This window comes from Protomyctophum parallelum (genome assembly GCF_964188405.1).
Source record: "Protomyctophum parallelum genome assembly, chromosome: 10".
Classification (NCBI taxonomy): domain Eukaryota; kingdom Metazoa; phylum Chordata; class Actinopteri; order Myctophiformes; family Myctophidae; genus Protomyctophum; species Protomyctophum parallelum.
Genome location: NC_139704.1, coordinates 1,609,393 through 1,635,827, shown reverse-complemented (window position 1 = coordinate 1,635,827; position 26,435 = coordinate 1,609,393). Strand labels below are relative to the sequence as shown.

Here is a 26,435-nt window from a genome sequence, read left to right as displayed (position 1 = left end):
CGGAGCACAATTTACTTGGTATTCATTTGATTTCTTGGCCCAGAAGACATAGGATTGTCATGTTTAATTAGCCTAAGTTTCTAGGTTGTCTATAAGCACCAATATATATAAGATAGCACCAATTATGTATTTCATTTATGTTGGCCATTTTGAAAGTCCAACATGGCAGCCATGCAATTGTCTGTGCAAATGGCAACATAGAATTTTGGATTCCCCATGCTCTGAAGATTCCAAAAATGTATAGTTTTACTAATCTCCAAATATTTTGAACAACAATACATAGTGAACCTGACTATAATGGGAACGTGCGTGCAAAATATCACACACTGTGGTCATGATTTGAGTAACCTCACGTCTTTCCACCAAAACGGAGCACAAATCTGAAAGACCTGTTTTGTTTAATGGCTATAGAGTAGCAACTTTGCTGACTTGCGTGATGTTTGGACAAAATCTGTAAATGTACCTCCTTGTGGCGCTATAAGAGGCCCAACTATGGGCCTCAAAAATGTCACATGTGAATTGAAGGCAACAGTGGACATTTATTTTATTAATTTAAGCACGTTAATGGTCCAAAAACAAACAAGGCACTTTAATAGAGCCAACACAACACTGTTGTAAAACAAGTGAAATGTAACCCTAAATGGTTCAACATGAAGGACAACCAGCTGCCTGGAAAAAGAATATCAGTAAAATCCTCAGTGTTCATTTAACTCAACAGTCAAACTTTATAGGCATTTTACACAATATGTGCATATTTGATATTATACATTCAATACCGCCTTTGACCATCAGGATCACGGTACACTGTACTGCAGTTGCAAGCTCGGGTTCAGACTACAGTAGAGATAATTTGCAGTGGTGGAAAGTAACTAAGTACATTTACATAAGTACTGTACTTTTTGTACAATGTTCTGGTATTTGTACTTTACTTGAGCATTTCCATTTTCCAACTGCCATTTCGGACGGAGTCAGGAGGACATCTTGGGGTGCAACAAGTTCTGAGAGAAAGTTCTGAGACCTCCCATCAGATTCAGAAGTTCTGAATGATGTCAATTTGTATTTAGAACACCTCCGTTTAAAGAAAATTAAAAAATAGCATTTATATTGCATAGGACGAATTTGTACATTTTTACATGCCATAGTAAAATTAAGACTGAGGATTTATCTGTGTCGATGCACAGACACTTGCACAACCAAATGGCTCAGTAGTAAACAACAGCAAACATTTAAGGCTTTCATGATAAATAGTAGTGCTGGATCCCATATTACATTCATACTGTATATACTGGGACACTAGTTTGACACGTTGCTATTCCAAACTAGTTTTCGACGCAAGCGAGGAGTGTAGGGCAGGGCAATATATAAATATTCTATCGATATCAATCATCTGTGTTTTTTGATTGTGATATGGCAAAAAATACTTTATCTAATAATCCTTTTTTTCTCAACCAAGACCTTCTCGTCGTCAACTATCCCTTGCATGAGCATTAGTGTTTATATGAAGATAAGATTGAAAATGGTAGATTGAAATCAGTTTAACTAATTTAAAGGACAACTTTTTTTTTCCAACAAAGTGTTTTAGATTATTAGAGAAAGTAAAAGATGAATGTTATTTATTTTACATTTGCTGCTTTCTTTCGTTTTTGAGGGGGACGGGGGATAAATATGATTTTTAGCAAGTGACTAAATATTTTAGTCACTTAGTTTTTTAAATGTGTAATTTTTTTTACAGTGATTTAGAAAACTTACATCTGGCCACAAAAGATCACAGCATCTATTGTATGTGAAGGGGGAGGTACAAGGGGGATGCCATACTGAGGGTGTGTTCGGAAATAGCTCACTGAGCACTGTGCAATGCAAACTAAACTAATAGGCGAGTGCGCTCCGGTGAGGTATTTCCGAACACGCCCTGTGTGTCATAGGGTGCGTTCGGAAATGCGCCCTGAACGCACTGGTGTGCTCTCTTGTCGTTCGTTTATTCAGTGCACTCGGTGCGTTGTCGTTCGAAAATCCAGTGCGCTGTGCACCGGGTGTGCCGAGTGCCCGCACTGAGCGACCCTACCCTGAAGCTGGGGTTGTCCAGTGTGAATCGGTGTGAATGCGTCACAGCTGTGGTCGTTCGTAAATAAGGCACACTGAACGCACTCTGTGACGTCACCACCCACCACACTCAACAAACTGACCACATTCCCGGTGCGCATTTCCGAACGCACCCGTAGGCTCAATACATCGGTTTGTCACCTCCCCCTTCAAATTGGGGGAGGGAAGCCGGGTGGGGAGGGTGGTATTGGTACATGTAGCCACTCCTACAGGCTGGGGCCACACCTGGCGAGTTTTGAGTCAGTAGGATACAACAGTAGTGACAACACAAATGTGTGTGGGGAGGAATACATTGGGGAGAAGAAGGGGGTAAAATGATTGGCTACTCTTACAAAAATAATAAAAATAAATAAACATAAGATTTTCTTTTTTAACTACTTCAACCCTATACATGTATAAATCAGATAATAATAATAAAAATAAAATAAAAAACACGAACACTTTTTTGAAACATTTTAGCAACACAAAATTTGAATTGTATTCTGTATGGAGATCTCTGGCACAAACACATGGGTGTCGATGGCCAAATACATAATAATTGCCAAGGTCGGAAGGCCTTTTTGTGTTGTATGGGACGCATTTTGTTCTTCATGCACGTTATTTGTATATTATATGTTCATAGCCTGTTTTTGCACATGGCTTCGCTATTGGAAAACAACAAAAACAAAACAAAATTCCTGTTCCAAAACACTGTTTGGCAGGAGCAGTGGTTCAGTTTGGTATGCCATGCATTAGGCCACGAACCCCCATAACTCTTTTTATATATTTTTTTTAATGGAGGGACTAGTCTCGTGTTACCAGACTGTTGCCTCTGCTTCATCATACAGTCTGGGCCAACGAAAAAGGTCTCGCGGGTATCCGGATACAGCGGAAGTGGAGCCTCCTCGCCACTTCCGTTTCGTCTTTACAGTCGCGCATATTTATCCTAATATAAATAGAAAACATCTAAGGCTATAGCTAGCTTGTTGCTTAGCAGAAAAGGAAATAAAAATATATATTTTAACGGAAATGGCAGCTCCCCTTACTCAGCTCATGGGGGCTATAGTCCCAGACTCTATATAGCATTCGGAGATTGTGGAATAGTTGTCTGGCTACGCGAGACTATGGAGGAACAGACAGTAGAGACGCGAGACTATGGAGGAACAGACAGTAGGCTGACAGGAAATGGGGAGAGAGATGGGGGGAAGACATGCAGTAAAACCCGCGGCACACTCTCAGACTGGATTACCAGCCAAGGTGCCTGGACCATTGAGCCATGGCCCAGGCCACCCCCATAACTCTTTGAGTGTATAAAATGTGTACACTATGAGTTACAGACCCATATTAATGGTCCATTTGGTTCCCAACTATCAATCGTTATACTGGGTTCCCCTTAGTTGGAACACAGCATAGAGTAGGCCTTGTGTTCACACAATTCATCACACATTTATGTGAGAAGGTTACCGCGAAACATACAAAAATAGCAAAAATAACTGATCCACATGCACACAACATGGTGTAGTGGGCATATAGATCGGCTATACCTATTATTTATTTAAAACAAATGTATTATCACAATATTACCATCACAATATCGATAGAGGCATATCTTGTCTGTATCGCCCAGTGTTGATTTTGACAGCAAATTTTGATTTAGTTTAAGTCAGTCATTTGAATAAAATTCCAATATTTTAGTAATCTGAAATGCAAATGCAATCTGAAACTAAACATCACATTTTAGTAGACTAAATCTATAGTTGATATAGTCGATTAATATGTATTTTGGCAGGCCTTGATGGTGTCTTAATGCCTGATTTTGTTGCATGCTGAATCTGCAAGCTTGCTTGTAGATCTGCGATTTTCAGCATGCAACCAAACACAATGATTTCTCTTTTAGTTCTTCTGGATCTCTTCTCTTTCTTCAACATTTTGGTCTAGTTTTTATTTAGTCTTAGTCATCATAGCTTAGTTTTTATTTAATTTTGCTCAGTGAAAAAAGGTAGTCGACAAACATTTTTATCAGTTTTAGTTGACGAAATCAACACTAGTATTGCCCAGCCCTAGAGGAGTGTCTTTTGCGTTGCCATTTTTAGCTGTGCCTTTTACATGCAGGAGTAACGTCCCACTAGCAGTGACTTAATGCTTGTCATCTGTAAAGCAATAATTGACCATTATCATACCTCGGAGTTCATAGTTCATAAACTAGGGATGGGACGATGATAGGTTTTATCGTGATATTTCTTTTTCACAATATCCGTATCACAGAGATGTAAATGTATGGTCGAATTGTCCTCCGTCATACACTAGGATGAATGTGCTTTTGTTGAGCTGGAAATTCAGCACAACAAAAACAGACGCATTTGGTAAGCTCTTATGTCACTCTGCACAAATCCATTCGCTCAAAATAGCAGACCTACATCCTCACATCTTGTAGACTGGCTATTTTTGTCAAATGTTCCCCCCAGAGGGTTCAAGTGGTTAACAAAACTGGCATTTTCAGTTTTAAGCATATTTTGATTATCGATAATATCATTATTCATGATTATTGTTGTTATCCACAATAATTGTGATTTTTGTATCATCCCATCCCTAATATAAACATGAACAACAACTGAACATCTATATCAGGCAGTCACAGCAACAGGGTCACATAATATATACAGAATTCTAGAATACGACAAATTTTAATGAACGGATGAATATTAAACATCCAACCTCGACACATTCCATACATTCACCAGAATCATCCGTCCTCTGTGATCCCAGTAATTGCGTACTTGAGGAAGTTTAGAGAAACGATGACCGTTGAAGCTAAATTTATGCTCCGTCAAGCAGACCTACAGGCTAAATGCGACGTGAACGTGTTGTGAGCTTGTAAAGTCTGCTATTCTGCACTGTTACGCGACAAAGTATAAATCTGAGCTTTACGTTGCAGTAGTACTATAAACATCATGATATTACCCCCAGCTGCATCATCTTCAGATGACTTAGCATACAAAACGATGAGCAAAGACGACGTTGAGTCGCCTCACCGCGTAAACGAACACCTCACGCCTCACGGGACTCGAAGAGCGGCTCGTTAGGGGGCGGGATCTTGATGTCGGAAGGCTCCACCCCCCAGATCTCGGTGGCGTACTGGGAGATGGTCCGGTCACTGGAGAACTTGCCCGAGCCCGCGATGTTCCTGATCACCATGCGGGTCCATTCCTTGGGGTTCTGGTGAGGAAAGACGCTCAGTAAGCCAGTGGTTCCCAAAATGTTCATTTCGACAAACAAAAGAGAGATTAGACGTTTGCCCGGTACCCAAACCAGTGAAAATAGCAGATCTACAAGTGCACAACGCGTTTGCGCCGCATTGCAAGCTTGGAGATCGTCTATTTTCAGTACTTCTTAATTATTTTGTTTTTATTAATTTAATTATTTGCTTTAAAATGTAAATAATTGTTTTTTAATTAAAAAGAAAAAAGATCTTTTGAAATAATATAAACAAATATGAAAAGTGGACTGACTAAGTAATCAAATGGCAGGTGAGGGAATTCGGCAGCTGTAGGCTGTGGTTGCCATGGCAATGAATTGGCTCAGGCAGAGCCTGAAAATTGGTGTGGGGACTTAGGCTCATTAGGTTCACTGGTAGAGCCTGACCAGATCCTTTTCTGGCTGTTCTGGACAACTGTGCATCCGACGAGTCAAGGCTGTGCACTGCACTCCCTGTGGTGGTGTGGAACGCATGTGTCGAATTTAAAGTCGGTGGGGCGAACAGGTCTCAAATTACGTGGATTACAGAAGTACGTATTACACACAAATACAGAGACTCAGTGCATTTATTGTAAGATAGGATGAAAATGGGTGACGTGTTCTTTAAAGATATTCTGATGCCAATAACTTTGCACTTTTACTCAAGTAAAAGATTGTTATTAAGTAAATAATCAGAGTACTTCTTCCACTATGGGAACAAGCTGACATTGAGATGAAACTAGAAGCGTTACCTTGTAGAGCTCACTGACGGCCTCCTGGCTGTGGATGTAAGCCTCATAGTCAGCAAACACTTTGAACCTGGAGACACACAACAACCTCATAGTTAACACTTTGAACCCCACCCCCACCCCCACCCCCACACACACACACACACACACAGGATAAATGAAGACCATTTAATTTCCCACCCAGGGTTTCACATCCTAAAGTCCAAGAATACCTTGCTGCGGCCCCGCCCCTGCTGTTATTACCTGTCGTTGTTCATGAGCATGTGGACCACATCTTTAAACAGGTCCGGCTGGGAAGGACTGAAGCATCCGCTCTCCATCTGATCCATCACCTGCCTCAACTCTGGTAGACGGTCATAGTACTCTCTGGCATTGTACCTGGAGAGAGACAGACAGACAGACAGACAGACAGACAGACAGACAGACAGACAGACAGACAGACAGACAGACAGACAGACACGCACGCACGCACGCACACAATGTTTTAATTTACTTGTGAGGACATTGAGTCCGCAGTCGAATACATATGAATTTCGGGGTCCTTGGCATGAAAAGGTTTGAGAACCCGGTGTAAAACACCATCTTCTGTATAGCAGATGATGGTGGCATGGGCGGTAACGTTGTCGCCTCACAGCTAGAAGGTTACGGGTTCGAATCCCACCAGGGACACTGTGGGCGCCTGGGGCGTGTTCTCTCCTCCGCGTCATCAGCGCCCATATACACTAGGTGGGGTTGGCGATAGGGCCTTTCGGTGTGGAGGTTGCATGTTCTCCCCGTGTCCCCTAGAGTAAGTACCCTCACAAAAAAAAACATGTAGTAATCCGCGTCCCTATACTGCCTCCCCCTGGTCAGCTGGGGCACCTGATGGAGGGGAAAGGACCTGGTTGGAAAAATGTGTTCTTTCCACGTGCTACGTCCTACCAGGGAAACTTCCCCCTGTCAGGTGATGCGAAGCGGCTTGGACTCAACACGCATTGAAGGAAGCATGAGTTCAGTTCTGGGCTCTCCCCAGGTTGGCAGAGGGTGAGCAGCGCCCAGGATTTCAACTTAGGCAATTGGCACCGGGTGAAAAATGAGTTACAAAAATCGTGGGATTAAAAATAAAATAAAATAAAACAAGAAATGACTGAAGAGAGATTGACATTCCAATCATTCTTCTTTTGTGGACCTTAATTCTAGGCTAGGGGAGAAAGTGTGTGTGTGGGGGGGGGGGGGGACGTCTCCCCATTGGCCTGAAGGATAGCCAAATAGCCAATGGTCAAAAAGTGTAGAAGTGAAAAGAAGAGTTGAGTTGAATAAGAAGTGTTGAAGTATGAGCAGCCTGACACATGATCAGCTCTGCAAGCTGATGAAAAGCAGACGATGATGAGAGTGATGAACGAGTCGTCTCACTCACCCGTGCTGCTGCTGGTCCATGCGCTCCACGTCCTCCACCCTCATGCCGAAGATGAACAGGTTGTCCTCCCCGGCCTCCTGGGCCATCTCCACCGTGGCTCCGTCCATGGTGCCGATGGTCAGCGCTCCGTTCAGCATGAACTTCATGTTGCCCGTCCCCGAGGCCTCTGTCCCCGCCACGGAGATCTGCTCCGACAGGTCTGCTGCCGGGATCACTGAGGACCGCACACACACACGCACACGCACACGCACACACACACGCACACACACACACACACACACACGCACACACACACACGCACACACACGTTTTCATTTTGACAGCAAGCTCTGATTTAGTTGGCAGTCTTTTGAAAAACCACACCATTTAGTTTTAGTCCAGTTTTTGGCATCTTCATTGTTTAGACGTAATTAGTTCATCACAAATCCCTTAGCCTTGGAAACACAGACAATTTTATTTCCTTAGGAGAAAATCAAATCCTTAAACCTAACTTCTAAATGTCAAATCCAAACCTGAATCTTTTTTCTATTTGTAATCGCTGAAGGACCAAGACAATTGTCCTGACAAATGTCCATTTCTCAACTTCTACTATAACCCATTCTGACCGGGCACCCATTTTGGTGTTGGCATCATGTTATGCTTTAGCTATTGAAAAATAGCAGATCTACAAGCTCATATCGCGCCACCGAGTGGCGCGATACGAGCTTGTAGGTCTGCTATTTTTTGAAAAATCGAAGAACGACTGACATTTTTAGAATCTGATCTCAGGTCAGAATGGGTTCGTCAGAACAGCGTGTGTCCGGCGGAAACCTCGTATGAATCTGATCTCAGGTCAGAATGGGATAATGTGGTCCTCACAAGTATGGTAACACGCACACGCGCACAGTACCTTTCTCAGCCAGAGACACCCTGTAGTTCTCCAGGTAGACGACCTTCAGCCTGTCGCCCACGGCGGGGTCATTGTTGACCACCTGACCCACCGAGGTGATCAACTTGATGATCATCTTGGCCATGTGGTAGCCTGGCGCCGCCTAGTGGAGCACACGTGTCAGAAGTCATTCATCGGTGCTTCTCATATACCCACCAGTGTGGCCATGACGATATTGTAATCGAAGGGTCTCCAAATAATACCATTTTATTGAAAATATATATATATATTTTTTTTAAGGGACCAAGTACGTCCCGAAAGGAGGTTGGTCCCTTGTTTTTGTCTTTTTTTTTTCTTCTCCTCCTTCTTCCGCCAAACATAGCAGTTATGGCTGAACCGTGCAGTCGGTTTTCGCGAAACGTGGCAATATGGTAGAGGGCCATGCCAAACGGTGACTATGCGAAGCCCACGGCCATTGGCCAAAGGGTGGCGCTATAGTACTCAATTGAAAATGCAATCTTTGACCACGCGTAGCCCCTGAACCGTTTGACAGAATGAATCAAATAAAACGTCGATACACGTGTGTGTCTCCTCATGCCGAACGACTTTCGTGCTCTAACTTTTGACCTCTGACCTTTAGATCACCCACCATTTTGAATTATATGAAAAACAGTTCAAATCTATCTCCTCCCAGGATCTCACTCTCTCACACACACACACACACACACACACACACACACACGCAACATGTACCTTTCCTCCGATCATCACTGTCCTGGGAACAAAGTGCTTGCTGGGATCTTTCTTGATTCCTAAACAACAACAAGAAAAAAAAAATCACTTTGTGCAAATCACCTGTAGTTCTGTGCTGCACAGACAGGGGGCAGTAACTATGTCATAATGACTCTCACATTCTAGCCCGTCTATGAGAAATCAGCTGATGTCTGTGTTTAGGTGTTCTCTTCTTTTCAGAGGCATGATGCAACTTGACCAAGTTCAGCCACCGGAACCTCTAGCAGCATTATCTAGAAGCTTGTAGATCGGCTATATAGCATGCAACACCGTGTAAAATCAGGCATTACGACGCCATCAAGGCCCACCAAAATGCTTTCTCGTTGACTAAATCAACTGTAGAAAACTAGACTAACTAAAATATGACTAAAACTAAATCAAAATTTGCTGTCAAAATCAACACTACACGACAGACAGACTCAGCAAAGCAAACCTTCATTTAGTTTGGCCTGGAGATCGCTGGTAGTTCAACTTTTTCGGTTAGACCTTAGGTTTGGTTTTGTCAGTCAGGGAGGGAGGGGGGGAGCAGCTTCAACGTCCCCGGCAGTGGTTCCCAAACCTTTCAGCCTGTGACCCAAACGAGAAATTAGACATTCTCTCTGGACCCAAACTAGTAAAAACTGCAGATCTACAAGCTCACTTCGCCCCCCCGTTCAGCCCAGTGAGCTTGTAGACGGCAATTTTCACCTCTTCTTCTGGTAAAGTAATTGCATTGAGTTGTTTATCGAGTTGTTTATTCCTCCCTTTGTTGTGGGAAGTAAATAAAAAGTGATTTAAACGTTTCCAGTTTGTGGTGATTTAAACCCACTGGTTATTTTGATTATTTGTTTGGAGAGCGTAACAGACGTGTACTTACGGTCGTACAGGGTGATGGAGAAGCGTAACAGACGTGTACTTACGGTTGTACAGGGTGATGGAGAGGCGTAACAGACGTGTACTTACGGTTGTACAGGGTGATGGAGAAGCGTAACAGACGTGTACTTACGGTTGTACAGGGTGATGGAGAAGCGTAACAGACGTGTACTTACGGTTGTACAGGGTGATGGAGAGCGTAACAGACGTGTACTTACGGTTGTACAGGGTGATGGAGAGCGTAACAGACGTGTACTTACGGTTGTACAGGGTGATGGAGAAGCGTAACAGACGTGTACTTACGGTCGTACAGGGTGATGGAGAAGCGTAACAGACGTGTACTTATGGTTGTACAGGGTGATGGAGAGCGTAACAGACGTGTACTTACGGTTGTACAGGGTGATGGAGAAGCGTAACAGACGTGTACTTACGGTCGTACAGGGTGATGGAGAGCGTAACAGACGTGTACTTATGGTTGTACAGGGTGATGGAGAGCGTAACAGACGTGTACTTACGGTTGTACAGGGTGATGGAGAAGCGTAACAGATGTGTACTTATGGTTGTACAGGGTGATGGAGAGGCGTAACAGACGTGTACTTACGGTCATACAGGGTGATGGAGAGCGTAACAGACGTGTACTTATGGTTGTACACTACAGGGTGATGGAGAAGCGTAACAGACGTGTACTTACGGTTGTACAGGGTGATGGAGAAGCGTGACAGACGTGTACTTATGGTTGTACAGGGTGATGGAGAAGCGTAACAGACGTGTACTTACGGTTGTACAGGGTGATGATGTGCAGGCAGTTGAGCAGCTGTCTCTTGTACTCGTGGATCCTCTTCACCTGAACGTCAAAGATGGACTCTGGGTTGATCTTCACCTGGTACTCTTTCTCCAGGTGGGCGGCAAACTTCTGCTTGTTCTCCTGGTTATCGCGAAGGAACACGGGGGATTGAAATAAATGTGTGAAACAGCACGGGGAAAGGAGCCATTTTCAATGAGATGCGAGGATGGTTTAATAGTGGGACGGTTTGGAGGCGCAGCCCAATCTGACAGGCGGAAGCACTCCTGCGTTTGTGCTCGTCTTGTGCACACACTAGACTAGAGGATGAACTATTTGTATCTAGGTGACACACCACATCTGTCCAGTCACTGGAGTGCAGTCAGTGTGATCCACTGTGTACAAGCAGGTACCACTGGGATCATGGATACAAAACAAGCCCGCTGTGGCTTTTAGTGTTATCCTTTCAGCATAACCTACATTAACAATTCTGCTAATACAGTATTCAATCAATCACAACTGCTGTTGCACACACCGACAGGCATACAGACAAATAGGCAGGCAGGCATGTAGAGTAGGCATGCATAGTGTACGTATGTGTACAGACAGACAAGGCGTGCACCTGTTTAACTTTGGCCACGTCTCTGATGAAAGCCTCGTCATCGATGAAGTCCAGAAGCCTCTTCAGCTGGTACATGTCTGTCAGGAAGTCCTCTCCGATCCTCTGCAGCACAAACACACCCATACTGTACCACTTTAGACCATTCTGACCGGGAACCCATTTTGGTGTTAGCATCATGTCGTGCTTTAGCTATTGAAAAACAGCAGATCTACAAGCTCATAGCTTGTAGATCTGCTATTTTTGAAAAATCGAAGAACGACTGACATTTTTAGAATCCGATCTCAGGTCAGAATGGGTTAATCAGACCAGTGTGTGTGTGTGTCCAGTGGAAACCTCGTATGAATCTGATCTCAGGTCAGAATGGGTTAGTAGCATTACTAGTACCGGTAGTACTGCTACAGGCGTCATTTCAGAAAGAAATAGGGGGTGGCTAAAAAGTTACCATGATACAGCCCCATTTCTAAAATAGTGGATCTACACAAGCTCTCAGCGTGTCACTTGACCACACGTTGAGAGCTTGTAGATCCACTATTTTCACCATTTGGGTGGCAATTGCCAGCCCCTGATGCCCCAAATGACGCCCCTGGGTAGAGGAGATCAAATCAAACTTAATTTTCGGTAGTAGGAAGAGTACTGGTAGTAGTCCTAGTATTGGTACTAGTGCTAGTATTACTAAGTCTTACCAACCTCAACTATAACATCAGTCAGTCCAGGGTTACACAGCAGTAACCATCGTCGAGGCGTGATACCGTTGGTTTTATTCTGAAACTTCTCTGGCTCTGCCTCAAAGAAGTCCTTAAAACTGCGAAACAAACACAAACGTGTAAATATCACATGCAGTGCAATACATACTGTATATCGTTGCTGGCCTGCAAACGAGAATTAGGTATACTGGCTGGTTCTATGTCATGCCTGGCCTCCTAAGCAGGCACGTCAGATGCACTCGGTTACTTAACAAGGCAGCTGTCTATAAGGGCCATACAGCTCTCTTAAAATGTAAAAAAAAACGAAGCCGCCTGTCGGGCGCGTGCACGTTGTAGCAATGACACATGTGTACAAATGCATAAGGGTAGGTGAGGTAGCATTTGGTGTTAAGAATAGAGGGCTTCTTGACGATGTCAGAGTGGATCTGGGCCACTCTGTTGACGGCGTGGGAGACCACCAAACACACACAGCCACACACTATGTTCTCACATGGTGCTCTTGACGATGTCAGAGTGGATCTGGGCCACTCCGTTGACGGCGTGCGAGCCGACCACACACAGGTGAGCCATGTTGACGCGTTTAGGATCGCCCTCCTCTATCAGGGACATCCTCCTCACACGCTCCACGTCTCCTGGGAACATGGAACTGATCCTCTGGGAGCACACACGCACACACACACACACACACACGCGCGCGCACACGCACACACACAAACACACACACACACACACACACACACGCACACGCTTAAGAAATATAGATCACATTCACAATACATATTTAAGTGTGACACAGACACCTGCTTTTAGACAATATACAGTAGATCAGTGGTTCCCAAACCTTTCAGGACGAGATCCAAAAGAGAGATTGCGTTTGCCCCGGGACTCAAACTAGCGCGGAGCTTGTAGATCGGCTATTTTCACTACATTACTTTTTACTTTATGGAATTTCTATGGAATTTCCTTGTTTCCATTTGTTTTACAATGAATACAATTATATATGTTAACCCATTCTGAACGGGGACCCATTTTGGTGTCAGCATCATGTTATGCTTTAGCTATTGAAAAATAGCAGATCTACAAGCTCATAGCGCGCCACCGAGTGGCGCGCTACGAGCTTGTAGGTCTGATATTTTTGAAAAATCGAAGAAGGACTGACATTTTTAGAATCTGATCTCAGGTCAGAATGGGTTCATCAGACCAGTGTGTGTCCAGTGGAAACCTCGTATGAATCTGATCTCAGGTCAGAATGGGTTAAAAAAATAAAAGAATATATAACAATGTTTTGTGTGTGTGTGTGTGTGTGTCTTACATCCAGGTGTCTCTGGTTGATTTCATAAATGATCTGGAGGTGTCGGGGGAGCAGTTTCTCAAACAGACAGACGGGCCATCTCTCCAAGGCCTCTGGCAGGACTGTGTGGTTGGTGTATGCACACGTTTTCACTGTGATGTCCCATGCCTGCACAGGCAGACACGCACGCACAGACGCGCGCGCGCGCACACGCGCACACACACACACACACACACACACACACACACACACACACACACGGTTGCAGGATAACAAACACAATGTTCCCACTGTGCAAGTACAATGTTAATTGTATGTACTTCCTAATAAAATATCACACCTGTGTGAACCGAGTGGTACTCCCCTCTCCCCCCCCCCCCCCCCTCCTCTCTCTCTCTCTCTGCTTTATTATGGATATCAATGAACCTAGACAGTCAGCAGTTGGATTTGCGTCCAGCAGGTGGCAGCCATGTCACATACTTCTGTCGTTCCAATTTCATGCATGCACACCACTCGCACACCACTCGCACACCACTCGTGCTCTCTTACATGATACGGACATTCCTGGTTGTAGGAGTGGTTGCACCACTCAAAAATATGGGTCGGAAGCATTCATAAAAAAAACACAGTGAAGCAGCATTCTGCTTCCACGGCCTGGAACAAACTCCCAATTACACCGAAGACTGGCAGCTTCTGTATATAGCTTTAAACCAAAGCTCAAGACCTATTTCAGATTCTCTCGCTTTTATTCTGTGTTGTTATTCATGTCCTCACTGTTCTGCCTGATTCACTGCCTTTTTTTGCTATTATTTTAATGTTTTAGGTTTTCTGTATTGCTCTGTAAAGCACTTGAGCTACATTTCATGCAATGAAAGGTGGTATACAAATAAAGTTGTTTATTATTATTACGTATGCGTATATATTCCATTCACCTTGTCCCAGTCCAGCTTCTCCATGTCCAGTAGTATCCTCATCAGCTCAGGGATGGCCAGCGCTGGATGTGTGTCGTTCAGCTGGATAGCCACCTAGCACAGCGCAGGAAGTACACACATTAGAACCACCACAGAAGACGAAGAGGAAACCCTGGGCCAGCTGTATCAGCAAAGATGGTGGATATAAATGCCATACAAAATGGTCCTGTAAGTGAGCGCCGCCTGACGGCAAATGGCAACATTGTCCCATGTATAATGCTGCTAGATCTGTGTTACTGGGACAGAGAAATAACGAAAACAACGTTGATTTTCTCCGCGTATGTCTCTATGAAAAAAGCTAGTTTAGTGTCAAAATGTCGGGAGGATTGTGTGGCTTGCGGCAAAAGTTAGGGAAAAATGGTGATTGAAGTCATGTCACACATTAGGCCTGACGGCGTGCCGCGGGTTCGACTCACGATCCTGACGGCCTTTGCCGCGTGTCTTCCCCATCTCTTTCCTGTCAGTCTACTATCATCCTAACAATTAAAGAAAAGGCAGAAAAAGACCCCAAAAATATCTTAAAAAAGGGGATGTATTCATTAGTCGTCGTCGTCCCCCCCCCCCCCCCCCCCTCGGTGTGACCTTGTCAGGAAAGGTGTCGAAGGACGTCCTGACGGGGTCTCTGCAGCCGAACTTGGAGGATTTGAACCTGCGGATGATGTCCTGCAGGGTGGCGGCCACCACAAAGTACTCCTGCTTCAAGCGCAGCTCCTTGCCCTCGAAGAACTGGATGTGCGCACACACACACACACACACACACACACACACACACACACACACACACACACACACACACACACACACACACACACACACACACACACACACACACACACACACACACACACACACACACACACACACACACACACACACACACACACACTTGATTTCTTTTATTTGGATCTGCACAAGAGGCGTAATACAATAGAGCCAAACACTGATCAGAATTAGGTTATACATTTTATGGTCCAAACAGATATAGCTGCTGCACATGCTGCTTAACACACAGAGGGAAAAGAAGAGAAAAAAAAAATATATATAGCACATTGTTGACATACTATTACTTGACACTACTAGACAGGATGTTTGTTTTGGGTTTTTTAAGCCACCTAGGGATAAATGAAACAACGCCTTCTCCAGACAGACAGACTGCCCATAGTAGCTGAGACAGAACAGCATTTAGCCAGCTTTTTGTCTCCACCAGGCCGAAGGCATGTGGGGAGAGTATGTTTTTCACTCCGTCCGTCCGTGTGTCCGTGTGTCCGTCCGTGTGTCCGTGTGTCCGTGAGCAGCTAATCTCGGCCACCGTTAACCCGGTCGATGCCAAATTTTGCACACACACTCCCTGGATGCCAACGATGAACCTCTGCCCCAAACTTTATAGCGCCACCTGGAGGCCGCTTTGTGCAAAACAAGTTTTTGCACAGTACACCTACAGATTTTGTCCAAACATCACGCAAATTGGTACACAGTCTCTCTAGAGCCAGTCAACAAAACCGGTCTTTCAGATTTCTCAGACTCCATCCTGATTGGTTAAGATTGGCTTCCAAAGTTCACAGGAGTGCTCAGTTTCAAACAAAATGCTGCAAATCATGAACACATCGCGTGATTTCCCTGAAATTGTGCACCCACATTCCCACTAGGCCCAGGACGAAATGCCACATGAACAATTTCAACTCAGACTCAAGGTGGCGCTATAACTGGCCAAAAAGTGTTTTACCTCTAACTGCACGGATCTGTGGATAACTTTGTATGCCAACTCCCTAGAGGCCAAGGAAAAACCTTTGCCTGGAATTTTTCACATCTGCTCTTTATAGCGCCACCAGGAGGCCGACATATGTAAAACACATTTTCTATTATTACTCCTTCAGATTTTATCCAAATTTCACGCAAATCGGTATACACTATCTCCATAGTCATGTGATCAACACGGAGCGGCACCATTTCCCATCTTCCATCCTGATTGGCTAAGATTGGCTTCCAAAGCTCACACGATTCGTGCATTTCTAAAAAAGGCCACAAATCACAAACACAGTGTGCAATTTCCGTTAAATTATACACGCACATTTTCACTAGGCCGAGGACGACATGCCACAATTTTTTCCTCAAAATCAGCCTCACGGTGGCGCTATAACAGGCCAATTCCTGTTTTTAGCTATAACTGCATCGATCTGTATACAACTTATGTATGCACACATGGAAAAACATTGTACCTGCATCCCTCGAACACGAACATCCGGCCCAAATCTTCCTCAACGGCCTGTTATAGCGCCACCATGAGGCCACAACCTGACCTGCCCTGGTGGAGACCTGTGCCGATTGGCACTTTGTCTAGTTTGCATTTGTTTTTAGCAATCCACCCAATTGCAGACCCCTGAGCACAAGTTTATGGACATGGCCCAGACTTCCAAATACAAGGACAATAAGTTGACAGTTATATCCCAAGGCCATAATACGTTCCACCAGAAGCTGATATTTCATAAGTTTGGATGTAAACACACACACACACACACACAAAACTTGCCGTAATCCTGGTCTCTATACTGCCTCCCTCTAGTAAGTAAAGTTTATTTATAGAGCACCTTTCACAGACAATCATATTCACAAAGTGCTTTAACAACAATAAAAGTGAAACAAGTCACTAATAAAGTAGGACAAAAATGTAAGTTAAAATAAAGCAATCAACATTTAACAAAACCGGCTACAGGCCCGTCTAAAAAAGTGAGTCAGCTGGGTTGCCTGATGGAGGGGAAAGGAACTGGTTGGAATAACGTGTTCCTTCAATGCGCTACGTCCCACCGGGGAAACTCCCCCCTGTCAGGAGATAAGAAGCTGCCAGGTTGTCAGAGAGAGAGAGTAGCACCCAGGAGCTTACAAAATTATGGGATAAAGATAAAAACACTGTCCCTATCCTATGTCATGATAGGCAAATATTCATAAAATAATTGGCAAGCAAAGAGATTTGGTGTAAAGGGGAAAATAATAAGGGCACGAGTACTATCCTGGCATGGTGTGGTATAGCCTGTTACCATAAAATTAAACAATGTTAAACTCACCAACATTGCAGCTATACGGAAAGCTTGAATTATCCTCTTTCTATCTACAACGTTTTTGTTCCGTAGAAATCCACTGTAGACATGTTGTGAGCCACTTTATCTGAGTAGTTGCTTATTTTTGTGTCAGAGTTTGGAAGCGCTCCTTTTCAATAACGCAACGTCTTACTGACTATGCATTATGCATTATGTGACATTTAGAAACAGGTGGTATGCAGGACAGTTGAGTGATTTTCAACAAGGACGTCCAAACTTCACTGCTCCATGCTGGTTAATGTTTTGCCACTGGGGGTGTGTCCCGGTGGAAAAGTAACGCATGTGCATACTCTCAATTTGGTCTTCACCACATGGGCCTGCAAAGAATGAATATCTGTATGTATCACACACACACAAAACACAGATTTGACTCACATTGTCGTTGGGGTAGAGGACTCTAGAGATGTTCTCTGCCAAGTTGCGATCTAAAACAGCTTCAATGTAATCTCCAACGTTAACTACACACGCGCACACACACACACACACACACACACACACACACACACACACAGTAACATTCTAATGTTAACTAGACACCAAATAGTGACACGCCGGTGCAAAATCATAAATAGCAGAATAAGCATGAGATCTAGTCAACAAACAAGGTATATAGTCACAAAAGTGCAGAGAGAACAATGTAGTCCCTCAAAGAAGCCTGGATACCAGGTAAACAATGAACCTAGCATCTGTTTTAAATCAACATGCTCTAAATCTGAATAGATAACATTCTTAACATACAAATGTTAAGAATGTTATCTATTTAGATTTAGAGCATGTTGGAGAAACATATGAGTAACAATATGTCTGAAAGAAGATACAAGGAGAGTAAAGTGCTAGGGGTTGAGGTGGAGTCTGAACTTGATCGCATGAGTGTGAATCTGCATTTCGTCAAAGAAACCTCATATGTCCAAAACGGTTACTTTTCAGGATTCAAATTCAAAAATAGCAGATGTACCAGCTGAAGACGCGGCACAAAGTCGATCTGCTGCTTTTGATGCTTTTGTGTGACTCTGTAGTATGATGAAGTAGGGAGTTAATTTATGAAAAAAAAACAAATAAAACAGAATATGGAGATATGAGGTTTCGTCCCGCCAAGGACGATGTATGACTGCAACGGGGAGTTTGAGAGCCAGGTCAGAGAAAAGTCTAGGACATGTGGAGCGTTTTCCGCGGTGGGAGTTTGAGAGCCAGGTCAGAGAAATGTCTAGGACGTGTGGAGCGTTTTCCCGGGGTGGGAGTTTGAGAGCCAGGTCAGAGAAATGTCTCGAACGTGTGGAGCGTTTTCCGGGGTGGGAGTTTGAGAGCCAGGTCAGAGAAATGTCTAGGACGTGTGGAGCGTTTTCCGCGGTGGGAGTTTGAGAGCCAGGTCAGAGAAATGTCTAGGACGTGTGGAGCGTTTTCCGCGGTGGGAGTTTGAGAGCCAGGTCAGAGAAATGTCTCGGACGTGTGGAGCGTTTTCCGCGGTGGGAGTTTGAGAGCCAGGTCAGAGAAATGTCTAGGACGCGTGGAGCGTTTTCCGGGGTGGGAGTTTGAGAGCCAGGTCAGAGAAATGTCTAGGACGTGTGGAGCGTTTTCCGGGGTGGGAGTTTGAGAGCCAGGTCAGAGAGCGTTTTCCGGGGTGTTATAGGCAAGGCTCGGACAGCATTCCTACGTTAGCTGATCTGAGTGAGCGCGGGAAGGGTTTTAGGGTTGAATTAAGTGCTATGCCTTCAGTTGTCTTATACACCAACCATGTTTTGTACTGGGTCAGGGTGCGGTCAAGAGAACGGAAAAGGGGGCAGTGATATAAAAAATAACTGACAAAAGTATCAATACTGCCATGCAGAAATACGTGAAGTAAAAGTCCTGTAATAAAGATTTACTTGAGTAAAATTACAAGATTATTGGCATCAAAACATACTTAAAGTATCAAAAGTAAAAGTAGTCATTATACAGAATGTCCCGTTTCAAGTTTTCAATTTCATACATTTTGAAAATGGCTCCGACAGGTAGTGGAGCAGAAGAAAAGTAATTGGAAATATTCCAGTAAAGTAAAAATTCTTGTGTACATATACACAGTTACTTTACACCACTGACGTTTTGTATTGAGTGCGGGCACTGGGTGCCCCCCCATCCTTGTGAAAAGGTTGAGAACCACTGAAATAGACAACACATAGATGAAACAGATTGAACGAACGTACAGTTCTGGAGGTTGAAGTCGTTGGGAGCTTTAGCAGACCACAGTCTCATGGTGTTCACAGTGTTGTTCTTGTATCCGGGGACCGGAGTATCGTACGGCATCGCTAAGACCACCTGGCACACAAATGGATGCACACAGGTGTGTGACACACACACACACACACACACACACACACACACACACACACACACACACACACACACACACACACACACACACACACACACACACACACACACACACACGCACACACGCACACACGCACACACACACACACACACACACACACACTTATAAAACAAATACTAAGATGTAAATTAGTTGGTCGTATTCAAAATAACGTAATGGCTGGGTGAGTGTGTTTGTGTCACACACCTGTGTGTCTGTCCATTTGACTCCATGCTCTGTGTGTTGCACATGGCCATAGAAGTGCACGGGCAGCATGTATTCAGGCCGCGCCTTCTCCCAGGGGTTGCCATAGCGCAGCCAATCATCGGCCTCCTCCACCTGGGAGAGGAAAAGTAGGTCAGAGTTTTACCATTTTAAGCGGTGCTAGCCGCTTCTACATCTGACTTTGTGTTTGTATGCATGTATGCATGCCATACAGGGGGGCAGCAGACGTGGCCTCCCTAGATCTTCGTTCGCGAAGCAAAGCCATGATGATGATGATGGCTATAATAGGGTATAAGCAGCTGCAACCAATTGCAACAATGTATCCATTTTACACTCTGCATACAGCTGCTAGGGGTACACGTACCACCCATTTGAGAAAAACCTCTAGAGGAACTCAACCTTTTTCAATTGGCACGCGGGAGAAATCACCCTTCAACTATATCTGCCAGACATAGTAGCCCAACACCTTATAATATGGGATGGGAAGCCTCCAGCAGCCCGACCCTGTAGTCACTGTGAGTGGCCGTTGGGGCAAAAGCAGTTCCCGCAACATTATTTACTATTCTGTGCCGATTGGGTTGCAACTCGGAGTCGGCTAAAGCAAACTTCGCAACGTGCTCACTTTAGCTCGCTTGGTGGTGGCTCTTGTTGCTCAAGGTCACTTGAGACGGCGCCCCACTTTACTTTATCGGAAGATAAAAAAGCCACTGAGAGTGCCGAGATGGGGCATTCGGTCTGTATTAGAATATGACAACGCCAAACTTATGTAAAGAGAAAGAAACCCGGCCAGAAGCCCCACCCCTTCTGGCAGAAGCCCTTGACAGGTGATTTCTCCATTCTTCTTTCTATTGTTCATGTCCTAAACTTAAGCTTGTGTGAGTGTGAGCGTGCACGTATGCAGTCCCTGAGGAAGACCATCTAGGCCAGGGGTTCCCAAAGTTAGGGTAACGGGGCACTGACAGTGGGGTCGCGTGAATCATTATTTTGGGGTACGGGCTGAAAGGTTTGGGAACCCATGTTGTAGTCTGGGGGCCGTGCAGGCTTTTATTCATGTGTACTGTACCTGCCATCCATTGGTGATTCTCTGGTTGAAGATCCCAAACTCGTATCGGATCCCGTAGCCGTAGGCTGCCAGGCCCAGCGTGGCCATGGAGTCCAGGAAACAAGCTGCGTAGGGGGGGGGGGGGGGGACAGACAGACAGACAGACAGAAAGTTTGAATCAGTCATCTGACATGGGCTGTCCCTCTGATGTACTCGTTCCAGATCCTATCCATCCTTGTTATTCCCATAGAGAACCTCAACATTTTAGTCTCTGCTACCTCCAGCTCTGCTTCCTGTCTTTTCCTCAGTGAGACCGTCTCTAAAATGATTTTCATATTGTCTTTCTTTCTCATTAGTTTTTTTGCGCCATCGTCTTGCTTAACCACAACGCCACTGAGCGGTCGCAAGTGAATGAAATGTCTGTATTGTGTGAACATGTACCTGCGAGTCGACCGAGTCCTCCGTTTCCCAATCCAGCATCCTCCTCGATCTCTTCCAGCTCCTCAATGTCTAAACCCAACTGCACGCACATGCACGCACACACACAAGCATACAGCAGGTACGTCACAGATAAAGAAGTTGTTGATGATGATATTTATGGAGCAAACATACAATATTCAATTGTATGTATCGTTTCTTAATGGCATAATTCAACAATATTGCTTCAGGTTTTCTGTGTTTATTAAATGGAGTAAGACTTGTGAATAACAGCTTAAGGACACAGAGCAAATTATTCGACACTGTTGAAACAATAAAAGTCACAATCCATCAATATTTGCATAATCGTCTCTGTCAGGTGGAAACCTCATGTCTAATAGGGCTGTTACGATTACACATTTGATGTTGATGATTGTCACACAAATAATTGCAGTTAACAATTTAATTGTATATATTTTTGCATTGAACATTGGTACATTACAATTTGTATTTTTGTTTGCTTTGTTAGGCTTAATTATTACAAACACACACACACACACACACACACACACACACACACACACACCTGATAAATGGCCTCATCGCAGGCGTTCTGCAAACCCAGATTTATCATAGTGTTCTGGAGAGTTCTGCCCATGTAGAACTCCAGGGACAGGTAGTGAACTCTCTGAAACAAAATTAACACTCATCTTTTACTTTCTCTAATAACAACCTAAAACATGAACCTTGGTTGAAAAAAACTAAAGTTGTCCTTTAAGGCTATGGAGCAGAGCTAGGGTTAACTATAACATTTCCCTTAATTGTGCTATAACATGAATAGAATTCATCCATGCACCACTGCACTTTCTGAATGCTTACTTTCTGAATGCTTACTCTTGGCCAAAGAGATTCTATAACAAGAGACGACACTCCCATAGTAACAACCAGCACCCAGACATTTTGGGGTGATGACACAACTTCTGGTTGCTTTAAAAATATTAAAAGGTCATGCTGTACAAACACAACACATGTATGCACATGCACTCGTGCGACCATACATGTTCATGTGCATGTTTGAGGTGTTACATCATGTTATAATAACGCAATAATTCTGCATATCTGTATGTGCACATGCCGCCATCTTGGAGTGATGCACCATCTAGTGGTGATTCCAAAAATATAAGTTGATGTTTGAGTTTCTCTCTTGTTATAGAATATCTTTGTCAGTAGGGAAGGTTTCTGGGTTAAAGGGACTAGTCCTTACCCGTTCTGAATATATGAACAGCAAATGATGTTCAGTGTGGGTAATGTGATGTAATAGATCACATTACTGATAGGGGGGGGGGGGGGGGGGAATTGTTTACAGATGGTCTTGGGAAGGCGAGCAGCTGTCTTGCTCTATACTAGGGAAGGGACAGACTGACTGACTGACAGACAGCGGCTCTTGAATTTAATAATGATATTCCACTTGAATGAACAAATTCACATTCCCATGTGAAGTGATTGTGACTTTGGCCAATCACAATTTGCGTCTTCAATGTTTTATTCTCTAGTTTTTTTACAAAAACACTCAAAACTAGTCATAGGTGGTAGTAGCAAAACGATGTTTGTGTTTACAATCTAGTTTTTGAGGGACGCTAGCCCCTCCTATATACAGCTTTTGTCCCCACACGTCTCAATATTTGCCATTGACAATGAATGGAGAAATTAGGTCAAATGTCCGCTAAATGTTGTCCCCACATGTCTCATATTTGCCATTGACAATCCAGTTGTTCATGAGATGATGTATGATGATGTATAATGATAAGAGTGCCCCTCACTTCACACGGGTGTGATAGAAGGGTTCCAAAAGAGGCTAATCAGTCACCAGTTGTCAATTAATGTATATGATGGTTAAAATTGAGTTGAAATCAAATGGAGTTTAAATCAGCATCAACATAAAGCTTGTCAACATACGGAAGCACAGTGCTGTAAAATAGCATCATCATAGACGGTTGTGTTGAGATTCTGGACAGTCTGGACTTGATAAAACACAGTGATGATTTAGCCCATGTTATCGGCTGGTGTTGGTCCACTGACAGTGAAAACTTAACACTGGCTTCAACTGATCGCACTACTTTGTGCTTCAGTATGTTGACAAGGTGGGGATGGATCGCACTTCGGAAGCCCAATACCAGCATCACAAGACAAGCCCTTAAATGGTACCCGCAAGGCACAAGAAAGAGAGGGAGGCCGAAGAACACCTGGCGCAGGGACCTTGAGACTGACATCAAGCAGTGTGGACTCACTGGACTGACATGGAAACAGCTGTAAAAGAAGGCCCAGGATAGAGGACTCTGGCGAACTGTAGTCAACGGCCTATGCGCCATGAAAAGGAGAGATAGGCATAAGTAAGTAAGTATGTTGACAAGCTTTATAGAGATGCTGATTTTCCTTTCCAGCTCAATTTGGCACCTGACCAGTGACCGCAGTACGTGCCAAAACTACTAGTAATTGGTGTACTGACCATGGTATTGCTGTGCTTAACTGCCAACTGGCCTGGACCCCACAGAGAATCTAGGTTGTATTGTCAAGAGGAAGGTGTGACTGAGAGTCAGTGAGACACTAGATTCAACAATACAATGAGCCTAAAGCTGTTATCAAAGAAAACGTGGGCTTCCATAACACCTCAACAGTGCCATAGGCGACAGGCTGATCACCTCCATGACACGCCCCATTGATGAAATAATTTGTTCAAAAGTAGCCCAGGCCAAGTATTCAGATGGTCCACATTTCCCGATTAAAAATATTGATAGGATTGGATTGATATAGGATTTTTATATTTTCATGAGCTGTATGCCATTAATCATCACGATTAAATGGTTTTATTTACTTCACGTTATGCGCAATGAATTGAGAATAGTTTCACTTTTTTAAGAAAATGAATTTTTACACAATATTCTATTATTTTAGAAGGAGCTGTATATGAATCAACTTAAAAACTGTCTTGGGTGTTGACAAAAGCCCGAGTAGACGATAAAATGACTTTTGAAAAAAGTTAAATATGCCTTTCTTTAAAGCCAGGTTATTGCCTTGATGTCCTCGACTTACCTTGGGGTCCTTCTCGTAGTAGTACTGCTGCGTGCGGATCCATCGCCCCACCAGGTGGTCCCTAACGGTGTGCGCCAGGGCGAAGTAGTAGTCCCTGGGCGTGGCGACGTTCCTGTCCTTCACCAGGGTGAAGTGGAGGTGTCTGTTGAAGCTCTTCTTGATCTCGCCCACGTCGGCTAACCCGACGATGCCCCGCACGCTGATCTGCTTCCTCTTGTCCTGGTCGCTCAGAGGCGGCGTCGCCATGATCTTTGATAGATCAACAACAAACCTTATGATGATGATAATAATAATAGAGCTGTTTTGTTGTTGTTAGGAGCTTCGGGTGTTGTTTGTTTAATTGTTTGTTGTTGAATGTATGTGTGCCGTGGGTGCAGTGCACTACAGTATTGCGTTTGTGTTGTTGGAGGTGGAACTGTTGTGGACAGTTGTGGTTGTGTGCCAGGATTTGAGAGAAACAAGCAACCAGGTCTATGAAAACAAGCCCAAACTTTAAACCTATTATTTAAACCGGCTATTTGAAAATAGCAGATATATATAGTACAAAGGACCCAGAAACCCATAGGCCTTATTGTGTTTTGTGAGAGAAAAGCCTACGAAACTAGGCTCCCGCTACACTTTAGATTAGAAACAAGCCCCCTCCAAAGAAACGAAGTCGCTTATAATAAGCGAAGATGGCAACACTGACTGGACTGGGGAGACAACGCCTCTTATTTTGACGGCGCAGGGGAAGAGAGAAGAACGGGGCGTGGTCTGATGTGGCGTTAGGCAAATGGAACAGATATACAAACTAGCAAGGCCAAGGCGTCTAGTGAAGTGATGCCACGCGCTGACTTGTAAATCTGTTCCTTTTTGGTCGCTGTTTAAGTTCTTGGAGAGAAGACTTCTCTCCTTTCTTGGAGAGAAGACTTCTCTCCAAGAAAAGTCTTCTCTGGTTTCATGCATCCTCAACAGTTTTTGTATTGACTTGTGCTTTCGTTTGAAATGTAGGCTACCCAACCCCATTCTACATATTGTGAATAACATTTTCAATCAATCAAAAGCTTTTTTTCATTTAAAAAAAGAAAGAAATAGGAACATAGGTATGAGAGGCCTGAGAAACATAACAGTTAGAAATAGACTTCTAAGGTGACTCTTAAAGGACCACTTCACCACTTTTCAACCTGCTTTCGTATAATTGGTCCTCAGTGAGGACCAATTTCCTCACTAATGTTCATGATAAAATACTACAATTTTTTTCTACTCTGGTCTGTGTCTCATAGGAGGGCTGTGGGCAGTTCAGCCTTTTCCATAGCTCCAGTCATCACCCACATAGTTAACCTCTCCATCAAACAGGGACAGGTCCCCCAAGATTTTAAACTGGCCAAAGTAACCCCCTTGTACAAAAAAGGGAGTAAATTAGAACCCGGCAACTACCGCCCTATTTCTATTCTAAGCTCCATCTCGAAAGTGATGGAAAAAATAGTCTATGAACAGGTTGAAAAGTATCTTGCCACTAATAAATTGCTGTACGAGTTCCAATCTGGCTTCAGAACATCCCACTCCACTGACACATGCCTCCTCTATTTGAGCGATCACATCAAACACGAGGTGGATGCTGGAAAATACTGCGGCATGGTCATGCTGGACCTCCAAAAGGCTTTTGACACCGTGAACCACTCCATACTGGTTAACAAGCTTAAAGCTATTGGTTTTGATAGCACATCAGTGAGCTGGATGCAATCCTACCTGGAGGGGAGAGAACAGATGGTGGAGGTGAACGGAACACTGTCCCCTCCCCTCCCAGTGAGCTGTGGTGTCCCACAAGGAAGCATACTAGGGCCTTTACTGTTCCTAATTTATGTTAACGACATGACTTCAGCTTGTGACTGCAACTTGTTCCT

At 44.1% G+C, this 26,435-nt stretch overlaps 1 protein-coding gene and 1 long non-coding RNA gene across 2 annotated transcripts; both read right to left on the bottom strand.

Annotated features, from left to right (window-relative positions):
* Window positions 1–527: 527 nt before the first annotated feature.
* Window positions 528–2,643, bottom strand: LOC310865451. Its single transcript, XR_014569820.1, has 2 exons — window positions 2,540–2,643; window positions 528–2,465 (listed from the first exon to the last, which is right to left on the bottom strand). It is a non-coding gene; the product is annotated as an uncharacterized lncRNA (long non-coding RNA).
* Window positions 2,644–4,962: 2,319 nt separating this feature from the next.
* LOC310865450 (glycogen phosphorylase, brain form) lies at window positions 4,963–24,902 on the bottom strand. Its single transcript, XM_083774572.1, has 20 exons — window positions 24,553–24,902; window positions 22,049–22,150; window positions 21,487–21,565; window positions 21,067–21,170; window positions 19,986–20,117; window positions 19,612–19,723; window positions 17,807–17,889; window positions 14,922–15,065; window positions 14,301–14,393; window positions 13,390–13,536; window positions 12,568–12,731; window positions 12,061–12,175; window positions 11,374–11,475; window positions 10,748–10,895; window positions 9,080–9,138; window positions 8,348–8,489; window positions 7,459–7,672; window positions 6,306–6,440; window positions 6,066–6,132; window positions 4,963–5,295 (listed from the first exon to the last, which is right to left on the bottom strand). The coding sequence occupies exons 1-20, from the start codon at window positions 24,796–24,798 to the stop codon at window positions 5,128–5,130; spliced, it is 2,556 nt and encodes an 851-aa protein (XP_083630698.1). The 5' UTR covers window positions 24,799–24,902; the 3' UTR covers window positions 4,963–5,127.
* Between the last annotated feature and the right edge of the window lie 1,533 nt (window positions 24,903–26,435).